Source organism: Carcharodon carcharias, chromosome 1 (assembly GCF_017639515.1).
Source record: "Carcharodon carcharias isolate sCarCar2 chromosome 1, sCarCar2.pri, whole genome shotgun sequence".
Taxonomy (NCBI): domain Eukaryota; kingdom Metazoa; phylum Chordata; class Chondrichthyes; order Lamniformes; family Lamnidae; genus Carcharodon; species Carcharodon carcharias.
Window position 1 is genome coordinate 176,665,228 of NC_054467.1, and position 23,280 is coordinate 176,688,507.

Below are 23,280 nucleotides of genomic sequence, written 5' to 3' on the forward strand. Positions count from 1 at the left end.
TCTTTCCTTAATATTCCTCATCTCCACCCAAAACAATTCTAAATCCAGATCTCTTGAACCAAGGTCATCTCGAACTATTGCACCAATGCCATCTCTCATTAACTGCTATTTGTCTTGAATGTCATATACCCCCTAAATATTCAGGAGCCCCCGTCCTTGCTATCCTGTAGCCACATCTCCGTAATGGCTATCAGATCATATTTATGTGCACTATCAATTAATTTACTTTATGAATGCTACGGGCATTCAAATACAGAGCTTTTAGTTTTGTCTTATTGTTATCTTTGTAACATCTATTCTAGACTGTAGGTGTATTCTTAGGGTTTTTTCTCCAAGTTCCTTCCTGCCATTCTGACCCTTATTTCCCATATTACTTGGCTCTTCTGCCTTGACTCTGCCCCTTGATTTGCTACATCTACCCAAGATTGATCCCTCACAGCAACAACCCCCCCCCCCCACCCCCACCCCCGGACCCCGTTTAATTTAAAGCCCTATCTATATCTCTAGTTATGTGGCTCGCTAGAATACTGGTCCCAGCACAGTTCAGGTGTAGACCCTCCCAACCCTACAGCCTTCTCTTTCCCCAGTACAGATGCCAGTGCCTCAGGAACTGGAACCCACTTCTCCCACACCAACCTTTGAGCCACGCATTCATTTTTCTAATCTGATTTGCTTTATGCCAATTTGCATGTGGCTCATGTAATAATCCAGATATTATTACCTTTGAGGTTTTGCTTCTTAATTTGGTGCCTAGTTCCTCATACTGACTATGCAGAACCTCCTTCCTCATCATGCCTATGTCACTGGCATCTACGTGGATCATGACAGCTGAATCTTTTCCCCCTCCCACTAGGTTATTCTCCAGCCCTGAGCAAATGTCCCAAACCCTGGCACTAGGCAGGCAATACAGCCATCTGGACTCTCACTCTTTGCTACAGAGAATGGTGTCAATTCCCCTCACTATGCTGTCCCCTACTACTATATTTCTTTTTGCTCCCCCCACTTGAATGGCTTCCTGTAACACAGTGTCATGGTCAATCAGCTCATTCACGCTGCAGCCTGCACTCTCATCCAAACAAGCTGAAATAACTCAAACCTGTTAGACAATTGCAGAGGGTGACACTCCTGCCCTCTGGGTACCCTTACCTGTCTCAGCTGCAGTCACATCCTCCTGTCCCTGACCACCTTCCAAATTAGAAGACCCTATCCTAAGGGTGCCTCCTGGCACAAAGTGTCTGGATAGCTTTCCCCCTCGAGGAAGTAACAAAGAAGATCGACGATGGAAGGGCAGTGGATGTTATATACATGGATTTCAGTAAGGCCTTTGACAAGGTCCCTCATGGCAGACTGGTACTGAAGGTAAAGTCGCACGGGATCAGAGGTGAGCTGGCAAGATGGATACAGAATTGGCTTGGTCATAGAAATCAGAGGGTAGCAGTGGAAGGGTGCTTTTCTGAATGGAAAGCTGTGACTAGTGGAGTTCCGCAGGGATCAGTGCTGGGACCTTTGCTGTTTGTAGTATACATAAATGATTTGGAGGCAAATGTAACTGGGCTAATTAGTAAGTTTGCAGACGATACTAAGGTTGGAGGAGTTGCAGATAGTGAAGAGGATTGTCAAAGGATACAACGGGATATAGATCGGTTGGAGACTTGGGCAGAGAAACGGCAGATGGAGTTTAATCCAGACAAATGCGAGGTAATGCATTTTGGAAGGTCTAATACAGGCAGGAATTACACAGTAAATGGCAGAACCCTTAAGTGCATCAACGGGCAGAGGGATCTGGGTGTACAGGTCCACAGGTCACTGAAAGTGGCAACACAGGTGGATAAGGTAGTCAGGAAGGCATATGGCATGCTTGCCTTCATTGGCAGGAGTATTGAGTATAAAAGCTGGGAAGTCATGCTGCAGCTGTATAGAACCTTGGTTAGGCCACACTTGGAATATTGTGTGCACTTCTGGTCGCCACATTACCAGAAGGATATGGTGGTGTTAGAGAGGGTGCAGAGGAGGTTTACCAGGATGCTGCCTAGTCTGGAGGTTATTAGCTATGAGGAGAGGTTGGGGAAACTTGGATTGTTCTCACTAGAGCGACGGAGATTGAGGGGCAACTTGATAGAAGTTTACAAAATTATGAGTGGCATGGACAGAGTAGATAGAAACTTTTTCCCAGGGTGGAAGAGCCAATTACTAGGGGCATAGATTTAAGGTGAGAGGAGAAAACTATAAAGGTGATGTGTGGGGCAAGTTTTTTACGCAGAGGGTAGTGAGTGTCTGGAATTTGCTGCCAGAGGAGGTGGTGGAAGCAGGTACGATAGTGTGTTTAAGAGGCAGCTTGACAAATACATGAATAGGATGGGAATAGAGGGATACGGACCCCGGAAGTGCAAAATGTTTTAGTTGACGGGCAATATGATCGGCGCAGGCTTGGAGGGCCGAAGGGCCTGTTCCTGTGCTGTACTTTTCTTTGTTCTTTGTTCTCCGTGATGTGTCGCAGAATCTGCAGCTCTGTCTCCAGCTCCATGACTCTGAGCCAAAGCTCCTCAAGCTGCAGGCATTTACTGTAGAAGTGTTTGCCCTGGATCATACTGGCATCCAGGAGCTCCCACATGCTGTAGCCATGACGCATCACCTGTCCTGCCATCCTTGTCTGTTTTACTTAACTACCTAATTATTTTATTCAATTATTTTATGTATTTTAATAATCTTACCACACATTGCTGTACTATTTTAAACCTGAGGAATAGAACAGAATTTAATCACTCTCCAGATACTTACCAGGTACTCACCAAACAGCTAACTTCTTCCTCTGTAGTAATTGTGCAATTGAGCAAGAACTAATTCCGACAGGGGAAGTTAGAAAAAGCACCTCTCTCTCTCCTCCTCAACAAACTCCCAGTATTCCGTTGAGGTCACACTCCAGTATTATTTACATGAATACATGCAATCAATCTGAATCTACATTGCAACTCCCTATGTAAATGTTCCTAAAGGTTAATTCCTAAATGTTGTTGTAATTTGGAAGGACTCTGCCAAGGATTTTATTTAAATCATTTAAGAGAACTGGTGGCCACTGCAGAATCAAGCAGTACAAGATTGTCATATTGTCATTTATTCTTTCAAGATTGGTGTTCTGAATATTTTCCAAAAAAGGAAACATGGGCTTAAGCCCTGTAATCCATTATGTTAATGTATAACATTAAGTTTCCCTCAAGGTTCACTGTAAAAGTCTAAAATTTTCAAATTCCAAAAGTTGTGAAAAATGTTTTCCATTTGCCTAAACATTTGAATAAATCTTTAACATAAGGCTTACTTAATTGCATCTAAATAATTCTATATCTTTTCCAAAGATCATATTACCTTTGAATCTAACAATTTTTTTTATTAATCAAAATGTTATTACTGGATAGAAAGTGCTGTTATGCCTGTCCCAATTACATAGAGGCAGTCTAGTTTGAATTTACTGCTGACTAAAAGTACATTCCTTGAGATGATTCTGTCTAGTTCTTGAGGGACAATACAAAAGAAAATTATAGTTGTGCATTGTTACTGAGCTTCGCTTAATATTTGTGCAAAATATGTAGCTTGTGAGATCCGTAGATTAGATAAATTATGAAACTGTTGTTCATGAGTGCAATAAATTCAAATGTTCCATTTTAATTTCTGTGCAGATTTTTAATAGAGACAAATATTTGATGAGTTTTTCTGATATTAATGTTGAACTTCATCTGTTCCCATAGATGATGTGTCAATTTCCATATATGCTGTAGATTGTTTCCCTGATTTCAGCTGCTGCGTATAAAGTGATTTTATTTCCTGTGGATGGAATTGTAAATGAGTTCCTATAGAATATAATTCTGAACTCGTCTGATTTTGATGTTTGTACTGCAAAGCATTGACTTTTACATTTATGTTTTAAGAAACTGCTGTAGACCCAAGGCCTGCTGCAGCATAATGGCGGTGGCGGGGGGAGGGCTGGTGCAGGAATTGAAATGGAATCTTAGTTACAAGTATAACATATATATTGAGCAACCTTTAGAAGGTAAACCACTTGCAGCAGATCTGTTTGTTAAATTAAAATTATTTAACATCTTTGAACAGAATACCTAGGCAGGGTCCAGTTTGTTGTATATTTACATTATATTGAACTGGACCCTGTCTAATCACCATTTGATTTGTGAAAAATAATTGTTAGCTGCATGGCTATAATGTCAAATTGCCTTTATTTAGGAGATAATGGTGGGTTCAGAGTATCAAGCTGAAATTCCATCCAGTCTGTGCAGATACAAAGATGGTGATAAAGGTAAGGCACATGTTTATGAATTAAAACAAAATCTGTCCTGAAGTCAATTCTAGAGGTAAATATCCAAATTAATACTCCATGGACATGTTTTTTTTTATTCTTTTAATCACTATTATTTGTAGATCTCTTGATTCTTGAATATTTATTTTAGCGAGACGGAATGAAGTGGGTGCATTTGGTTAGCCTCAACTTTGAGAATCCCTTTAATAATGCTGCTCCATTGAATGGAATCTGCATAACTCAAGCACTGACTGTATTTTCCCTTCAAGGTACTGGCTCCCTAAAATAGTTTACAGATCATAAATTGAGTATCCTATGAATGAACATAGTTAGGAAATTAATGTCGATAACTAGTTAGATTTTGGGAAGTAATTCACAGTGAAGGTGCTCTACTGACTGACCTCCATTTTCCACCCTGGATAAACCTCTGCTCAGCCAGTGCTCTGCTGCCATGTCCTAACTTGCGCCAGACCCTGTTCACCTATCACCCCTGTGCTTACTCGCCTTTGGTCGTGGAATGTCTTTATTTTAATACACTCATCCTCATGTTTAAATTCACTCCATGGCTTTGTGCTCTCTAACCTTCTCCAGATCTGGAATTTTCCCAAGAACTCCGTTTGTTCAATCCTGGCCTCTTGTCCATTCCCCCACTGCCTTCACCCCACCGTTGGCAGTCATGCCTTCAGCTGTCTAGTCTGTATGTTCTGGTTAATCCTTATGCTCAATATATTTTGTATTTTGCAATTGCATGATGTATTGAAAATACTTGCTTCACTAAAGCTGGTAAGTTACTGTAACCTGTACTTTATTTCTAGTCTATGAAAATGAGGACCAATTACTTTGGACTCCCTATTTGCTTCCTGAAAGTGCGGTAAAGGAATTCTTGCATGAAGCAGCTAAGAGATCTGCAGATGAGAAAGGTGTTGGTGGTATACCTGAAGGGGCACATGTAAGGGACAATGAACAGGTGAATATTTACTTAATTACAGATCTGATGCATAACTGGTTAGAATTTCATCATGGACTGCATTGATGGCATATTTCCTATAATGGATTTTGGCTCAAACATGAAGGCTTGGAAACAATATTCCTGGCCACAAGAAAAGATAGGGATGAGAAAGGGGGATGGGGGATGGTGTTGGATAGTGGTCAGAGTAATGATCAAAGATACTGTTATAGCATTAAAAAGAATAATGTCCTTGAGGGTTAAAAGAGAGAATCTAATAGAATTAAGGAATAAAAGAGGAACTATTGCACTTCTCGGTGTATACTGTCAGCAATCAGTGGGAAAGAAATAGAGGAGCAAATTTTGGAAGATGCAAGAACTGTAGTAGTGTTATAATGAGGGACATTCATTATATTAATATAGACTGGGAAAATAACAGTGGAATGCAAAGACTGGGAGAAGTTCTTGAAATGTATATAAGGGAACTTTCTTGATTATCTTTCCAACCCAATGAGGAAGGAAGCAGAGCTGGCTCTGGGGAAGTGGGGGAGAATTTGGTAAAAAGACATGTAGCAATCAAACATGAAAATGCTCAGCTGGAGAAGGGCTCATTTCAGCGAGTTGAAAAGATGAAATTGTAAATGGAAGGTAAAACAGTAAATGAGCAATGGGAAATTTAACGCAGGGAAGAGTGCAGTATTGCATTTTGGTAGGTAGGTGCAATGTGAACCAAATAATAGAATTTTAGTTGGGTTGAAGGAACAGAGAGATCTGGAGGTTTGTGTGCATGAACCTTTGAAGGTGGCAGGACAACTTGAGACGGTTATTTAAAAAATTATGTGGGATCATTAGCTTTTTAAATGGATGGATAGGGAGTCATTTTAACCTCCCAAAACACGTGTTTGGGTTAGGTGGGAAGTTAAAATTTTAAAAATTTCAAACCAAAACCCAAGGCTGCTTGAATCCATTCACATCCAGTTTTAATGGAGGTGAAATGGGAGTGGGGTTTTGGGATGTTGGTAATCAATCCGCTCATAGGAGGTCGATCATTGAAATCTTTTAAGGAGGTTGCACGCTGTTTTTAACCCGTGTTGCCCGGGCTTCCCTGACCTCAGGAAACCCAGCTGGTAAAAGCTGTCGAGAGCAACTGGATCCATATGTAAGTCCCTATTTTGGTACTTGTGAACCAAGAGGAACAGAAATGTTTTTGTTTTCAAATGGAATTATTATTGTATGCCGTGACACAAATGATATTAAGCTTCACATAACAGAATTTAATTTAATATTTAATTTAGTGAGTGGCCTCTTTTCAGTAGCCCTTAAAACATTTTCTGTTTATGTTTACACTTATTTACAACTTCATTGAATTGTAAATATGTGAGGTGAGCCAATTGTTTAAAGAAATTGGGCAATAAATGAATGAGCAGAATGAAATTATTGGAGACTGTAGTAAAGAGGAAACTGGAAAATAAAATGTTGACTCTTAAATTTACATATAAGTGGTGAAAATATTAAATGGGACAAGTCAGTAGAAAACATTACGCAACTTCAGGTACCTTGACATGTTTAAAGCATGTGAATGGGGTTCGTTCCACTTTATTTATGCATAATAAATTTCAATGGCAACTAACTGACAGGTACAGTATTAATATTGACACCATCAATGCAACTTTTTGAGGAATATCTGAGTTGACTTCTTAAAACTATTCAACAGTGTAAGGAAAACAGCTGGTTCTAAAATGGTAATCATTTGCTTCTGGTGTATTTCCAACACTTGACCACCTTCAGTTGTGAAGTAAAATAGTAAAATTGTTTTATATGTGGATTTAATACTTTTTTTTAACTTTCCCTAGGCACTATATGAACTTGTAAAATGTAACTATATTGTTAAGGAGGCACTCGGAAGTTACCACTCAAATGTAAAGGCTACACGAGGTAAGGGCCAAGATGTTTGCGGTGGAAAAGACAACAAAGCCCGCATTTGCCGTCATCACCCAAACTGACAGCAATTTGGGAGTTCACACATGCACAAAATAATGCTGAAATCCAGAGGTTACTGTCACTGATTCTAGACTCCTTCGTAGGGTGGCCTATTGAGGTTCCCCTTAGAGTTCAACCCCTAAACAACCAGTGAATTGATGAAAGCTTCCACATTTACACCGTTAGTCTTGCTACTTAAAAAGTATACCTTGTTAAATAAGGTATAAGTGAGTTTTTAACAACGTTGCAACTACATTATTGCTGCTAAGTACCCTTTATTCTTTATCTTCTTGAGTTCTCAGACCAAAGGCAGGTCCAGGCCACAGCATGACCTCCACCATGGGTGTGTTGTGGAGGCAGGTCCAGAATGGGAATCAAGCCCTGCGCTTTTAAACAATATAAGTCCGTAACAACCATCCAGCCAACTAAGACAACTGCACCACCACCACCACCAGCAGCCCCCCCCCCCGCCCAGTAGTCCAAGTTGCTGTGGCAACATACAGTTTTACATGCATGTTGTAGCCTGCAGCTATAGAGAGTAGTAGTGGAGACTCTAATTTCTTTCCATCACCTGGCTGACCAGAAATCTTTTCTGCTCTTACTGTCTGCCATTGGCATATGTTGGAAGGGCTTACAAATTGATACTCAACCTGTTTGGCCACATTATGAATGTCCATCAAGTCCTGGAGTAGGACTTGAACCCTGAGCTTTTGGCCAGAGGTAGGGACGCTACCCACTGTGTCACAAGACCTCCTAAATAGGTCTTGAGAAGCAAAGCTATTTGTGGAACGCTCAATTTCTCCATTATGACTTTTTTATAAAGAAGTCCACATTTTTTAAGTATTTTAGAAGCTAAAATTTTATAAATAAGCTTTATCTTAATCGAATCATCATTTATTTCACTATCTGAAAATTGATAATGCTTTTAACTTCCCAGTTTGTCATTTGTGAGGGTACTTCAGAGAAACATAGAAAATAGGAGCAGGAGTAGGCCATTCGGCCCTTCGAGCCTGCTCTGCCATTCACCATGATCATGGCTGATCATCCAACTCAGTAGCCTGCTCCGGCTTTCTCCCAATATCCTTTTGATCCCTTTCGCCCCAAGAGCTATATCTAACTGCTTCTTCTTGAAAACATACAATGTTTTGGCCTCAACTACTTTCTATGGTAGTGAATTCCACAGGCTCACCACACACTGGGTGAAGAAATTTCTCCTCATCTCAGTCTTAAACGGTCTACCCCGTATCCTCAGACTGTTACCCCTGGTTCTGGACTCCCCTACCATTGGGAACACCCTTCCTGCATCTACCCTGTCTAGACCTGTTAGAATTTTATAGGTTTATATGAGATCTCCCCTCATTCTTATGAACTCCAGCGAATATAATCCTAACCAACTCAATCTCTTCTCATATGTCAGTCCTGCCATCCCAGGAATCAGTCTGGTAAACCTTCACTGCATTCCTCAATAGCAAGTGCATCCTTCCTCAGATAAGGAGACCAGAACTGCACACAGTATTCCAGGTGTGGTCTCACCAAGGCCCTGTATAATTGCAGCATGACATCCCTGCTCCTGTACTCGAATCCTCTGGCTAAGAAGGCCAACATACCATTTGCCGCCTTCACCACCTGCTGCATGCTTACCTTCAGTGACTGGTGTACAAGGACACCCAGGTCTCATTGCACATTCCGCTCTCAACTTATAACTATTCAGATAATAATCTGCCTTCCTGCTTTTGCTACCAAAATGGATAACCTCTCATTTATCCACATTATACTGCATCTGCCATGGATTTGCCCACTCACTCAGCTTGTCCAAATCACACTGAAGCATCTCTGCAACCACCTCACAGCTCACCCTTCCACCCAGCTTTGTGTCATCTGCAAATTTGGAGATATTACATTTAGTTCCCTAATCTAAAGCATTAATATATATTGTGAATAGCTGGGGTCCCAGCACCGATCCCTGTGGTACCCCACTAGTCACTGCCTGCCATTCAGAAAAAGACCTGTTTATTCCTACTCCTTGTTTCCTGTCTGCCAATCAGTTTTTTATCCATCTCAATACACTACCCCCAATCCCATGTGCTTTAATTTTACACGCTAATCTCTTATGTGGGACTTTGTCGAAAGCCTTCGGAAAGCCCAAATAAACCATATCCACTGGCTCCCTCTCATCAACTCTACTAGTTACATCCTCAAAAAATCCAGTAGATTTGTCAGGCATGATTTCCCTTTCATAAATCCATGCTGACTCTGTCCGATTCTGCCACTGTTTTCAAGTGCTCAGCTATTAAATCTTTCATAATGGACTCTAGAATTTTCCCCACTACCGACATCAGGCTGACTGGTTTATAATTCTCTGTTTTCTTTCTACCTACCTTTTTTAATAGTGGGGTTACGTTAGCTACTGTCCAATCTGTAGGAACTGTTCCAGAGTCAATAGAATCTCGGAAGATGACCACCAATGCATCCACTGTTTCTAGGGCCTCTTTTTCTTAAGTACTCTGGGATGTAGATTATCAGGCCCTGGGTATTTATCGGCCTTCAATCCCATAATTTACCCCAACACCATTTCCCTACTAATACTGATTTCTTTCGGCTCCTCCCTCTTACTAAACCCGGTGTTCCCCAACATTTCTGGTATGTTATTTGTATCCTCCTTTGTGAAGACAACCAAAGTATGTATTTAGTTGGTCAGCCATTTCTTTGTTCCCCATTATAAATTACCCTGTTTCTGACTGTAATGGACCTATATTTGTCTTCACCAATCTTTTTCTCTTCACATACCTTTAGAAACTTTTACAGTCAGCTTTTATGTTCCCTACAAGCTTACTCTGGTACCCTATTTTCCCCTTCTTAATCAATCCCTTGGTCCTCCTTTGCTGAATTCTGAACTGCTCTCAATCCTCAGGTCTGTTTTTTTTTAGCCAATTTGTATGCCTCTTCCTTGGATCTAATATGCCTCTTCCTTGGGTCTAAATGCTGCTTACTCTGCTTGTTGATATCACTGCTGTTGGATACCTGGAGAATTTCTTGCCTTGGTATCAGATTAAAACTTCTGTTGGGAAAGGAGAAATATGCACCACAGAGATTGCTGTATCTTTGTGGCCAGCCTTCATCGCAGTCAGTGGCAAGTGCTATTGTTTCTGTTGACCACAAAATCCAGCCTGATAATGATACACTTGGAGCTTAAGAATGCAATACTAGTGCAATTTTATGTTCTGTGGTGCTAATTTCAGTATGCACAATCCACAGATGAGCAGTCTGCTTGGACAGAAGAGGAGTGCAGAAACTTTGAACTTGCACTTCGACTCTATGGTAAAGATTTTCACCTAATACAAGCAAATAAGGTAAGATAGATTTGTGATACATGTTTTATATAAAGCTTAATTTACAGTTTTAAGATTATTTGATCTTAGAGTGAAATTGGTAAGCGTTCATAAAATGATTCTGTAATTAGTTCTTGGATGTCAGCATCACTGGCAAGGCCAGCATTTGTTGCCCATTCCTATTGAGAAGTTGGCTAAAGCTTATTTTAGTGTTCATATACCTGATAAACAATTATGGATGGTGGCAGCATCTATATTGTTTATGATGGTGTGGTCAGAGTGGCTGTGGTCTGAATCATGAATAATATATTAGAAGGTGTCTTTCCTTGTTCTGCTGAATTTAATGAAGACATCTGCAAATCTCTTAACCCAGTGATATTTGATTGCTTGAAACTGTTAAGGCATAGTAAATAGTGTTGGAGGGATCTGTTCACAAGGCTAAAGTTTCATTATAGGGCTCTTTTCTCATCACTATTAATGCAGGTTTTCTTCTTTCTGAATAGGGCTATTTTTTAATTTACCATAGATATATATCTCATCTATCCAGTGCAACTTCCATTTATTTTTTGGAAACCTAATGAGCAGTGTCACCAAATGATAGTCGTGAAAATTTGATTGTGTATATTTAATGTCTTATTGGAAGGTGTTCTAGAAATATGGCTTCCTTCAAAAGATGATAGGAGTCATCTGCTCATTTTATGACTCTATGATGGCCAGTATGACAGGGTATGGTGCCTCATTAGGTGCCTTTCCTGTCACCAATGGAACCAAGTAAGGCTGTGTAATGGCCTGTTCTGATTGCGATCTGTTTTTTGGCCATGCTCTTGATTGCATTCAATGATCTTGACATAGGAGTACAAGTTCATTTCAGGACAAGGCAACCTTTTCAATTTCCAAAGGCTCAAGGCTCGCAGAAAAATCACAGAAAAGCTACTAAATTAACTCTTGCTTGCTGCTTCTGCTCTCATAGATGGGAGTGGCGTAAGGTAATGTCACTGGACGTTATCCAGAGGCCCAGGCTAATAGTCTGGGTTCATTGTGGATTCAAATCCCACCAGTGGCCGTGGTGGGGAATTTAAAATTCAATTATTAAAATCTGGAATTTAAAACTGCTCTCAGTAATGTGACCGTGAAACTATCATCAATTGTTGGAAAAAACACATCTGGTTTACTAATGTCCTTTAGGAAATAAAATCTGCCATCCTTACCTAACCTGGCTTACATATGACTCCAGATCAAGGGCAGTTAGGAATGGGCAATAAATGCTAGCCTTGCAGGTGACACACACATCCCATGAAGATAAAACACACTCCAGAGGATGCCCAATAGCTTGTTGACTGCTTTGCCCAAGCCTCAGAATGCTTTGGCCTTACAAGACTGCAAAAGACGAAGAGATCTTGTACTAACCTGCCCCGGTTATGACACCATAGACACAATTAACAATGCATCCTTCATCTCAGTTCATAAGTTCTGCTATCTTGGCAGTATCCTCTGCAACAACACCATGTTGGCTAAAAAAAAGTCATCACCTATCGCCTGGCAACAACAAGCTCAACAATCAGAAGCTCACTCACAGGCTTTGGAGAGATTGTGGTGTTAGTCTCAAAACAATGATCAAAGTATACCAGGCAGTGGTTCTCACATCATTTCTTTCAATTCTTTTTGGCTGTGAGGCATGAACAACCTATCAGTGTCACGTAAAGCAACTAGATGCATCCCACCTTGCTGCTTAAGATCTATTTGCAATATCAAGACAAAACCCCTATCACCGAAGTTCTTGCAAGGTTCTGCATAACTGGTATCAAGTCCATGCTTGCTAGTGCTCTGCTTCGCTGGCTTGGCCATGTGGTTTCCATAGAGGATTCCTACATACCAAAGGTGGAATTCTACAGCCAGTTGAGGATAGGAACCAGCACCATAGCACGCCCCAAACTCGGCTTTAATGTCTCATCTGCAAGACGTTACAGCACTCCCTCACACTTCACTGGAGCATAGCCTTGTGCTGAAGACCTGGAAATGAAAGTCGCTGTAGTCCCAGAGGACCATAGGCTGCTCTCTCATTAGAGAGGGATGACTGGTGCTGAGTTTAACCTGAGGGTCACCAGACCTTAGGTGAGAGGTGAGGTTGAGAAGACTCCATGGATGACTTCAGCTGGTACGAGAATTGAACCTGCTCCGTTGGCATCGTTCTGCATCACAAGCCAGGCCATTGAGCCAACTGAGCTAACCGACCTGGAGTGGAACTTGAACCCACGACCTTGTGCCTGAAAGGCGGGAATGCTGCTATCAAAGCCGTGGATGACAAAGGTTGAATTATTTGCAAGTGAAGGGAACTGATATAGGTGGTTCTTGTTGCTCACATACTCGGAGAAGTTTAGGTAGGGGCAGAAACTGGAGACTTCGAAATTCAGAATCTTCTATCAACTAATAGATTTATTCTTTTTTTGTGTTTAAGTATGTAGATTATCCTGGAGTGCCTTAGACTTCCATCTCCATTCAAGGTATTTGGTTCTATCTTTAGGTCAGGAGTCGATCTGTGGGGGAATGTGTGGCTTTCTACTATATGTGGAAGAAGTCTGAAAGATATGACTACTTTGCACAGCAAACCAGGTTTGGGAAGAAGAGATACAATCTTCATCCTGGAGTTACGTAAGTAGATAACTGTAGCAAGACTACTATGAGTAGATAACACTGTTCATGCTGCTAGAGGAGCTAGCTTAAGATAGAGCTGGATGGTTTTGAGGGACTCAAAATAATATCAGTACGTCAGTTACTCTGAAGTACTCCATGTTAATTAACCACCTGTTTGCTATGTAAGAATCTAAGAACATAAGAAATTGGAACAGGAGTAGACCCATAAGGCCCCTTGAGCTTGTTCCACCATTCAGTACAATCATGGCTGATCATTTGCCTTAACTTCAATTTCCTGACTGCTCCGCATGTCACTTGATTCCCAAAGAGACCAAAATTTGGTCTATCTTAGCCTTAAATATACTCGGAGCATCCTCAACCCTCTGGGTTGGACAGTTCCAAAGATTCACAACCCTCATTGAAGAAATTTCTCCTCATTTCAGTCCTAAATGACTTAGCCCCTGACTTATCCTGAGATTGTGCCCCCCCATTTTTTGGATTCCTCACCCATGAGAAATGATCTCTGTAATAAAGCAAAATACTGCAGATGCTGGAGATCTGAAATAAAAACAGAATGCTGGAAAAGCTCAGCAGGTCCAGCAGCATCTGTGGAGAGAGAAACAGAGTTGACATTCCAAGTCCAATATGACTGTTCTTCGCAACTGCTGCCAGGCCTGTTGAGATTTTGCAGCACTTCTGTTTTTATTTATGCCTCAGATGAGCACCTAGCTTGAGAACAATGGAGCACTTAATTTTGCGCTGGAGAATCTATTTAAGAAAAGAGAGAGAGTGAGGTTGACATCAGTAGTACGGAAGATGTTAAACTCTTATAAAGGATATCATAATGGGACACTTATAAAAAGAAAAGGTAGGATTCGGCTAGATATATGAAAGGGGAATCATGTTTGACAAACCTGTTGGAGTATTTTGATCATGTGACTAGCAGAATAGCTAAGGGAGAACTAGTAGATGTTCAATGGCAGTAGCATTGAATATCCAGAAATCTATCTATTTCTGTCTTGAACATATTCAATGACTGAGTCTTCACAGCCCTCTGGGGTAGAGAATTCAAAAGGTTCATGCAGTAATTGTAGCCTCAACGAATGTAGTGACTGCAGCTTTAGGACTTACTGTGTTCTATAGTATCACATGACAATGTGAACAAATTAGCTCTAAGCGCAGGGAACCTTAGAGTGGGAGTTCTGCTAGTTGTGGAGTTTGATGGAAGCATGTAACTCTTGCTGCAGCCTGTACATAAAGTTCGATGTTTCTAGTGAGAAACCTGTCTGGAAAATCAAGCCCATAACACTTCACCACCCTCTGAGTGAAGGAATTCCTCCTCATCTCAGTCCTAAATGGCCTACCTCTTATTCTGAGACTGTCTCCTGGTTCTATAACCACCCGTTCCCCCCAGCCAGGGGAAACATCCATCCTGCATCTATCCTGTCAAGGTTTATTTGGATTTTCAGAAAGCTTTCGATAAGGTCCACGAGGTGAGTAAAGTTAGAGCACATGGGATTGGGCGTAATATACTCGCATGGATTGAAGATTGGTTAACAGGCAGAAAACAGACAGCAAGAATGAATGGGTCATTCTCAGGCTGGCAGGCTATGACTAGTTGGATACTGCAAGAATCAGTGCTTGGCCCCAGCAATGATTTGGATGTGGGGACCAAATACAATATTTCATTGTTTGCTGATGAGACAAAACTAGGTTGGAATGTGAGTTGTGAGGAGGATGCAGAGAGGCCTCAGGGAATTTAGACAGGCTGAGTGGGCAAGAACATGGCAGATATAATATGGATATAAGGTGGAAAAATATGAAGGTATCCACTTTGGTAGGAAAAACAGAAATACGGAGTATTTCTTAAATGGTGAGGCCTTGGGAAGTGTTGATGTCCAGAGGGACCTGGGTGTCCTTGTTCATAAGTCACTGAAAGCTAATGTGCAGGTGCAACAAGCAGTTAGGAAGGAAAATCACAGAATCGCAGAAATTTGATGGTGCAGGAGGAGGCCATTTTCAGCCCATCGTGTCTGCTCTCCAAATGAGCATTGTGACCTATTGCCATTGCCCTGCCTTTTCCCCGTACCCCTGCACATTGTTTCTATTCAAATAATCATCTAATGCCCTCTTGAATTCCTTGATTGAGCCTGCCTCCACCACACTTTCAGGCAGTGCATTCCAGACGCAAATCACTCGTGTGAAAAAGTTTTTTCTCACATCACATTTGCTTCTTTTGCAAATCACTTGAAATCTGATCCCTCTCGTTCTTGATCCTTTTACGAGCGGGAAAAGCATCTCCCTCTCTACTCTGTCCAGCCCCCTCATGATTTCAAGCATCTCAATCAAATCTACTCTTAGCCGCCTTCTCTCTAAGCAGAACAGTCCCAGCTTCTCCAATCTATCCTCATAGCTCAAGTTCCTCAACCCTGGAGCCATTCTTGAAAAACCTCTTTTGCACACTCTCCAATGTGTTCACATCCTTCCTATTATGTGGCGCCCAGAACTGTACACAACACTCCAGCTGAGGTCTAATAAATGCCTTATATAAATTCAGCATAATGTCCTTGCTCTTGTACTTTATGCCCCTATTAATAAAGCCCAGGATGTTATATGCTTTATTCACTGCTCTCTCCACCTGTTCTGCCATCTTCAATGAACCATGCACATATACATCCAGATCTTTTTGCTCCTGCACCTCCTTCAAAATTTCACCCCTTATTTTATATTGTCTGCCCATGCTCTTCCTACCAAAATGTACTTCTCCACATTGAACTTCATCTGCCACCTACCTGCGTACACCAACTTGTCTATGTCCTGTTGAAGTTCCACACCATCCTCCTCGCAGTTTACAGCACTCCCAAGCTTTGTATCATCTGCAAACTTTGAAATTGTCCCCAGCACACCAAGATCTCTAGATCATTAATATATATCAGGAAAAGCAAGGAACCCAATACCAACCCCTGGGGAACTCCACTACAAACCTTCCTCCACCCTGAAAAATATCCATTGACCATTACTCCCTGCTTCCTGTTTTTCAGCCAATTTTGTATCCACGTTGCTACTGTCCCTTTTATTCCATGAGCAATAATGTTTCTCACAAGTCTGTTGTGTGGCACTGTATCGAATGCCTTTTGGAAGTCCATGTGCACCACATCAACATTACCCTCATCGACCTTTTCTGTTATCTTTTCAAAAAAACTTCAAGCTAGTTAAACATGATTACCCCTTATCAATGCATAGTTTTCCATGTGACTAACTCTATCCCCAGTAATTGTTTCTAGAATCTTTTTACTGTGAAGCTAAACTGACTGGTCTCTAATTGCTGGGCTTATCCTCACAACATTTTCTGAACAATAGTGTCATGTTTGCAATTCTCCAGTTCTCTGGCACCTCCCCTGAATCTAGGAAAGACTGAAAAATAATGGCCAGTGCCCCTGCAATTTCTACTCTTACTTCCTTCAATATCCTTGGATGTATCTCTTCCGGTCCCGTTGCCTTGTCAAATTTAAGTACTGATAGTGTATTCAACGCTTCCTCTTTATCAATTTTGAACACTTCTAGTGACAGTTTACTCCTCTGTCACGATGGCCTGGTTAGCATCTAATTCCTTGGTAAAGACGGACGCAAAGTATTCATTTACTACCTCAGGTATGGCTCCTTCGTCCATGTGTAAATTCCCTTTTAGGTGCCTAATAGGCCCTACTCCTCCTTTTACCACCCTTTTATATCCCTATAGAGGGCTTTGGGATTCCCCTTTATGTTGGCTGCCGGTCTTTTCTCATAATCCCTCTTTGCTTCTCTAATATGCTTTCTCACCTCCCCTCTGAACTTTTCGTATTCCTCCTGGTTCTCAATTGTATTTTCTACTTGACACCTGTCATATGCACACTTTTTCTTCTTTATCTTAATTTCTATCTCCTTTTACATCCAGGGAGCTCTGGATTTGTTTGCCTTACCTTTCCCTTTCGTTGGAAGATACCTCAGCTGTGCCCGAACCAATACTTTTTTGAAGTAGCCTATTGTTCAGCTACAGTTTTTCCCGCCAATCTTTCGTTCCAGTCTATTTGGCCCAGCTCCGTTCTTGCCCCATCAAAGTTGGCTCTCGTCCAGTTAATTATTATTACTCTGTATTGCCAATCATCCTTTTCTATCATCTTAAAACGTACAATACAATGATCACTGTCTCCACTGACACTTGATCTATTTGGCCCACCTCATTGGAGACAGTGCTGTAGGAAGTTTTCCTGAACACAATCTATGAAATTTTGCCCATCTCCACCCTTTACTCTACCATTGTCCCAGCCTACATTCGGGTAATTAAAGTTCCCCATTATGCTTGCATCTCTCTGCAGATTTGTTCTTCTGTGTCCTTCTCACTAGTTGGCGGTCTATAGACTACACCGAGCAATGTAATTGCACCTATTTTGTTCCTTAGCTCTAGCCAAACTGATTCTGTCCTTGAACCCTCTGGAACATCCTCTTTCTCCAGCACTGCAGTACTCTCCTTCGCTAATATCGCCACCCCCCTCCTCCTTTCCTATCTTTTCTGAATGCCTTGTACCCAGGATATTTAGCACCCAGTTAGGGGAACTAGGCCTCTGTTATCACTACAACATCATATTTCCACATAGCAATCTGTGCCTGTAACTCCCCAATCTTATTTATACTCTGTGCATTTGCATACATGCATAGTAACCCTGATTTAGATTTTGGTACTTTCTCCCTCGCCCTGGCTCCAACTATTAACTTACTATTCTCTATTCCAGTGTTACCTGTGTCTCCCAGTATTTTGTGCACCCTGGTACTCCTCTCTAATATTCGCTCCTGGTTCCCATATCTCTGCCGAGTTAGTTTAAAACCCTCCCAACACCACTAGCCAAATGTCCCGCAAGGAACTCAGTCCCAGCTCTGTTCAGGTGCAACCTGTTTGTCTTGTACAGTTGCTGTCTTCCCCAGAGGCAGCCCAAGTGTCCCAGGAATCTGAAGACCTCCCTCCATCTTTCCAGCCACGTATTCATCTGCCCTATCCTCCTATTTCTGTACTCACTGGCCTGTGGCACTGGGAATAATCCGGAAATTACTATGTTTGAGGTTATGCTTGGTAATTTTCTACCTAGCTCCCTAAATTCTGATTGAAGGACGACATCCCCTTTCCTACAGTGTCATTGGTCCCAATGTGGACCACAACCTCTGGCTGTTCACCCTCCCCCAGAAGAGTGTCCTGCAGACGCAGGTATGTTGGTAAGTTGGCCTTTATTGCAAGAAGATTTGAATACAGGAGTGAGGAGTCATGTTGCAATTGTATTGAGCTTGGTGAGACCATACCTTAAGTACTGTGTACAGTTTTTGTATCCTTTCCAAAGGAAGGATATACTTGCCACAGAGGACAAAGGTTCATCAGGCTGATTCCTGTCCTAAGAGGAGAGATTGAGGAGACTGGGCCTATATTCTCCAGAGTTTAGAAGAATGAAAAGTGATCTCATTCAAACATAAACAATTCTTACAGGGCTCGACAGGGTAGATGCAGTAAGGATGTTTGCCCTGGTTGATGGGGTTTCGAACCAGGGGATACAGTCTCAGAATAAGAGGTATGCCATTTTGGACTGGGATGAGGAAGAATTTCTTCACTCAGAGGGCAGTGAACCTTTGGAATTCTCTACCCCAGAGGGCTGTGAAGACTCAATCATTGAATATGTTCAAGACCAAGATTGATAGATTCCTAGATATTAAAGATATCAAGAGATATGGGGTTATTGTGGGAAAATGGCAGTGAGGCAGATCAGCCATGATCAAATTGCATGGCAGAGCAGGAACAAGAGGACCAAATGACCTACTCCTGCTCCTGTCTTCCAAAGTACAGTATGATAGTTATTGATTCTCACTTTAGGAAGCCACTGCTTGATTTACATACGAGCATGAAGCAGGAGTAGGCTATTCAGCACCTCAAGCCTGGTCTGCCATTCAAAAAGATCATGGCTGATCTGATTGTAACCTCCCACCTACCCCCAATAACCTTTCACCCCCTTGTTAATCAAGAATCTGTCGAGCTCTGCCTTAAAAATATTCAAAGACTCTCCCTCAAAAGGCAGTGGAAGCAGATTTCCAAAGACCTACGGCCCTCCTGAGAGGAAAAAATTCTCATCTCCGTCTTAAATGAGCGATCTCTTATTTTTAAACTGCGACCCCTAGTTCTAGATTCTCCCACAAGAGGAAACAACATCTCCACATCCGTTCTGTCAAGACCCCTCAGGATCTTAAAGATTTCGTTCAAGTCAACCTATACTACCTTTCTTCATAAGTCAACCCGTCCAAGCCTGTTATTAGTCTAGTAAACCTTCTCTGAACTGCTAACACATTTACATCTTTCCTTAAATAAGGAAACCAACACTGTACACAGTACCCGAGATCTGGTCTCACCGGTATCCTGTACAACTGAAGCATAACCTCCCTACTTTTGTATTCAATTCTCCTCGCAAGAAATAAAATTCTTTTAGCTTCCTTAATTACTTGTTGTACCTGCATACTAGCCTTTTGTGATTCATGCACTGGGACACCCAGATCCCTCTAAATCTGAGCTCTGCAATCTCTCGTCATTTAGATGATGTGCTTTTTTATTCTTCCTGCCAAAATGGACAATTTCACACTTGCCTGCATTATATTTCATTCGCCAGATCTTTGCCCGCTCACTTAACATATTTATGTCAATTTGTAGCCTCCTTACATCCTCTTCACAACTTACTTTTCTACCTATCTTTGTCTTGTCAACAAATTTAGCAACCATACCATCTGTCCTTTCATCCAAGTGATTTATATAAATTGTAAAAAGTTGTTAAGACAGCATTTGCCATGTTGTCTTGCTCCTTTCAGGCTTGGTAGTGTCTTACACCATAGGTTTACCTTGGTCCACCTGTGCTGATTTTGTATTTTTTTCATGGAATACGCATGGCCAGCATTTGTTAACTATCTCTAATTGCCCTTGAGAAGGTGGTAGTGAGCCTTGAATCTCAATAATCCATGTAGTACAGCTACACCCACAATGCTATTGGGAAGAGTGTTACAGGAATTTGAAACAGCGACTGTGAAGGAATGGCGATATAGTTCCAAGTCAGGATAGTGTGCGACATGCAGGTGGTGGTGTTCCCATGCATCTGCTGCTGTCATCCAGGCAATTGGAGAGCATGCCATCACAGTCCTGACTTGTGCCTTGTAGATAGCGAATAGACTTTGGAGAGTCAGTAGGTGAGTTACTTGCCACACGATTCCCAGCCTCTGACTCGTTCATGTAGCCACAGTATTTATATGCATGGTCCCATTAGGTTTCTGGTTAATGGTAAGCCCTCAACATGATAATGGTGGAAGTTTCAGCAATGGTACTGTCATTGAACATCAAGGACAGATTTTATATTCCATCTTTTTGGAGATGGTCATGACCTGGCACTTATAAATCTTTTTTGTAATTTATCAGCCCAAGCCTGAATGTTGTCCAGATCTTGCTGTAACTCTTTCGAGTACAAACACGTTTCCATCTGTTTCAGATGAAGTTACATTGTTTCATAGTTTGCCATTGTGAGATTTGAACTCTTGATCTTGGGGTTACAAACCCAGTACCATAACCACTTGGTTATTTAGGCCAAGCCAGTTCTTGCTGTATATGGACATGGACTGCTTCAGTATCTGAGGAGTCACAAGTGGCTCTGATCATTGTGCTATCATTGGTGAACATCCCCACTTCTGACATTATGACTGAGGGAAGGTCATTGATGAAGCAGCTGAAGATGATTGTGCGTAGGACACTGTTTGGAGAACTGTCCTAAGGCTGAGATGAATGGCCTCCAACAACTGCAACCATCTTCCTTTGCTGGTTATGACTCCAACCAGTGGGAGAGTTCTCCTTCCTCTCTCCTGACTGCACGCTACCCCCAACCCAGTTACATTGACTTCAACTTTACTAGAGCTCCTTGATGCTGAACTCAGTCAAATGTTGCCTTGATGTCAAGGGTATTCACTCTCGCCCCATAATTTGAAAAAATCATTGTTGCCATGCTTAAGTAATCTTGCACAGACCTTTGAATGCATGGACTTTATAAAACACAAGGGGAAAACCTTAAAGGGCATGTGTTTCCTTTGAAAATACTTTCCACTCCTGTGCAGCTTTAAATACAATATTGCAGTTAGGTAGAGTCCTTGTTATCCTGAATATCAGGTCTGTGTTTGAATTGCTTTAAATTTAAATACCTTGTACAATAGTTTAATTTTAAGATATCTTTTTAAGGGATTATATGGATCGTCTGGTAGATGAGGCTGAGATGGGAATGTTAAGTCGATCAGTACATTCTCCATCTGTGTGTTCTTCTGTCAGCAGACCAGAAACCATTTCTGATCACAATCTAATGAGCTCTGGACATGAGTTTTCTGGTAAGATCTGTACACGTTTAATGTTTTCAAGCAAAAATTATAATCCAAGAATTCAAATCACTTAAATGTAAATTTGAGTTTTTATGACGATGTAATGGGAGAACACGTTGTATGTCTGATGTTCAGCTTTTGTCTTTATGGATACACATGTTCTGCTAATTTTGCATGTGCCCCAATTTGATGATGATGAAATAACCTAGGTGTTCTGATGAAGAAGTCATCCATTTGTAAAATGGTAATCCAGTCCAATCCGTTAGGCTCACAAAATGTGAAACAGATGTACGCATTAGGACTAAGGTTGCCTTGGTTTTCCTGGGTGGATTTACAGGACCTGGGAGCCACATGTGGCTTTGGCACAACTAGTTGGACACCCCTGTACATAACTACCAGGTGAAAAGTTTAATGATTTATCACTGATTTCTGGCAAGTAAGCTGACCTCTGTCTCACTTTGTGTGAACAGCATTTTTAATTTAATTATCTTATAATTTAATTATCTTGAGATAATTAAGAACTGCCAGTGCCTGAGAGTTGGTGCTCTCAGGGGAGAGAAATGAGGCAGGGCTTTTTTACTGGATTGTTAGACAACATAAATTAGGTTTACAGATACCGAAGTATAATTCTAGAAAAGTTGAATCTTAAACTCTGATGCTACTTAGAATTGCATTGGGGTACATATACATGTATATGATGGAGTGGTTCATTGAAGTAAAATACCATGTTGAAAAGACCTTTTTGGAATTAAAAGCTAAATGAATGGACAACTTTTATATTCACTGCAGGTAGATCATTAGTGCAAACTATATTCATGGAAAGCTACGTTAAATCTAGAGTACTTTCACCATTTTGTTTGTCTGTGGAATTGTTTGCTTAGATAACTTTATATTTGCTACAATCTTTTTAAGCCCAGTAGTTTATCCAATAATTCAGTGTATTATACTTCGAACAAAGCCTAAATGTCCACATATCCAGAAATCTGTAATTGTAAAAAAGGAACATTTTTTAAAATTGTAAATTTGTGTTTTTTTAAGTGATTGAACAAGCGCATAACTTTAGGTGGCAACATTAAAAGAGGTAGTTCGGTTTTGAGAACTAAATCTTGTACTAGTTTTCAGCTTTCACAGAAAATGGCTGAAATGCAAAACCTTGGTAAGAATCCACAAATTCTGTGAATTTCCCTTAATCAGTCACAGTAAACCAGTGGTGGAAGGTGAGCATGTTATCCAAGATAAAAGCAAAATACTGCGGATGATGGAAACCTGAAACAAAAACACAAAATGCTGGAAAAACTCAGCAGGTCTAACAGTGTTATGACTTTTCTTCAGAGTATATTATCCAATCCTTTTACTGGTAAATCAGTGTCTAAGTCCTGAAGAATACATTGAAAATACACGTGTGCTTGACTGTCATTGGTGTCCCACGGTGATATGATGGATTTATGAATACAGTAACATTTGAAAATACAATAAAATCTAGCAGTCAGGTACAAAAAGTAATCAAAAAAGGAAATGAAATGTTGGACTATAACTAGAAAGCTGGGATATAATGGGGAGCAAATTTTGTTGCAGCAATACAAAGCCCTGGTTAGACTAATATGAACTGTGTGCATGGTTCTGGATACTGCACCTTTGGTAATACTGTACTTGGAAGGAATATGGCATAGATTCATCAGAAT

General features: G+C 41.0%; 1 protein-coding gene across 4 annotated transcripts in view; it reads left to right on the top strand.

The window, feature by feature from the left end:
* LOC121283059 (mesoderm induction early response protein 3-like) overlaps positions 1–23,280 on the top strand; it is a 61,499-nt gene that overhangs the window by 34,009 nt on the left and 4,210 nt on the right. For all 4 annotated transcript variants that reach the window (XM_041197075.1, XM_041197064.1, XM_041197093.1 and 1 more), the window contains 6 exons: positions 4,231–4,303; positions 5,119–5,270; positions 7,103–7,184; positions 10,485–10,579; positions 13,080–13,207; positions 21,465–21,607. In XM_041197075.1, the coding sequence (XP_041053009.1) occupies positions 4,231–4,303; positions 5,119–5,270; positions 7,103–7,184; positions 10,485–10,579; positions 13,080–13,207; positions 21,465–21,607 (673 nt within the window). The remainder of the gene's footprint in view (positions 1–4,230; positions 4,304–5,118; positions 5,271–7,102; positions 7,185–10,484; positions 10,580–13,079; positions 13,208–21,464; positions 21,608–23,280) is intronic.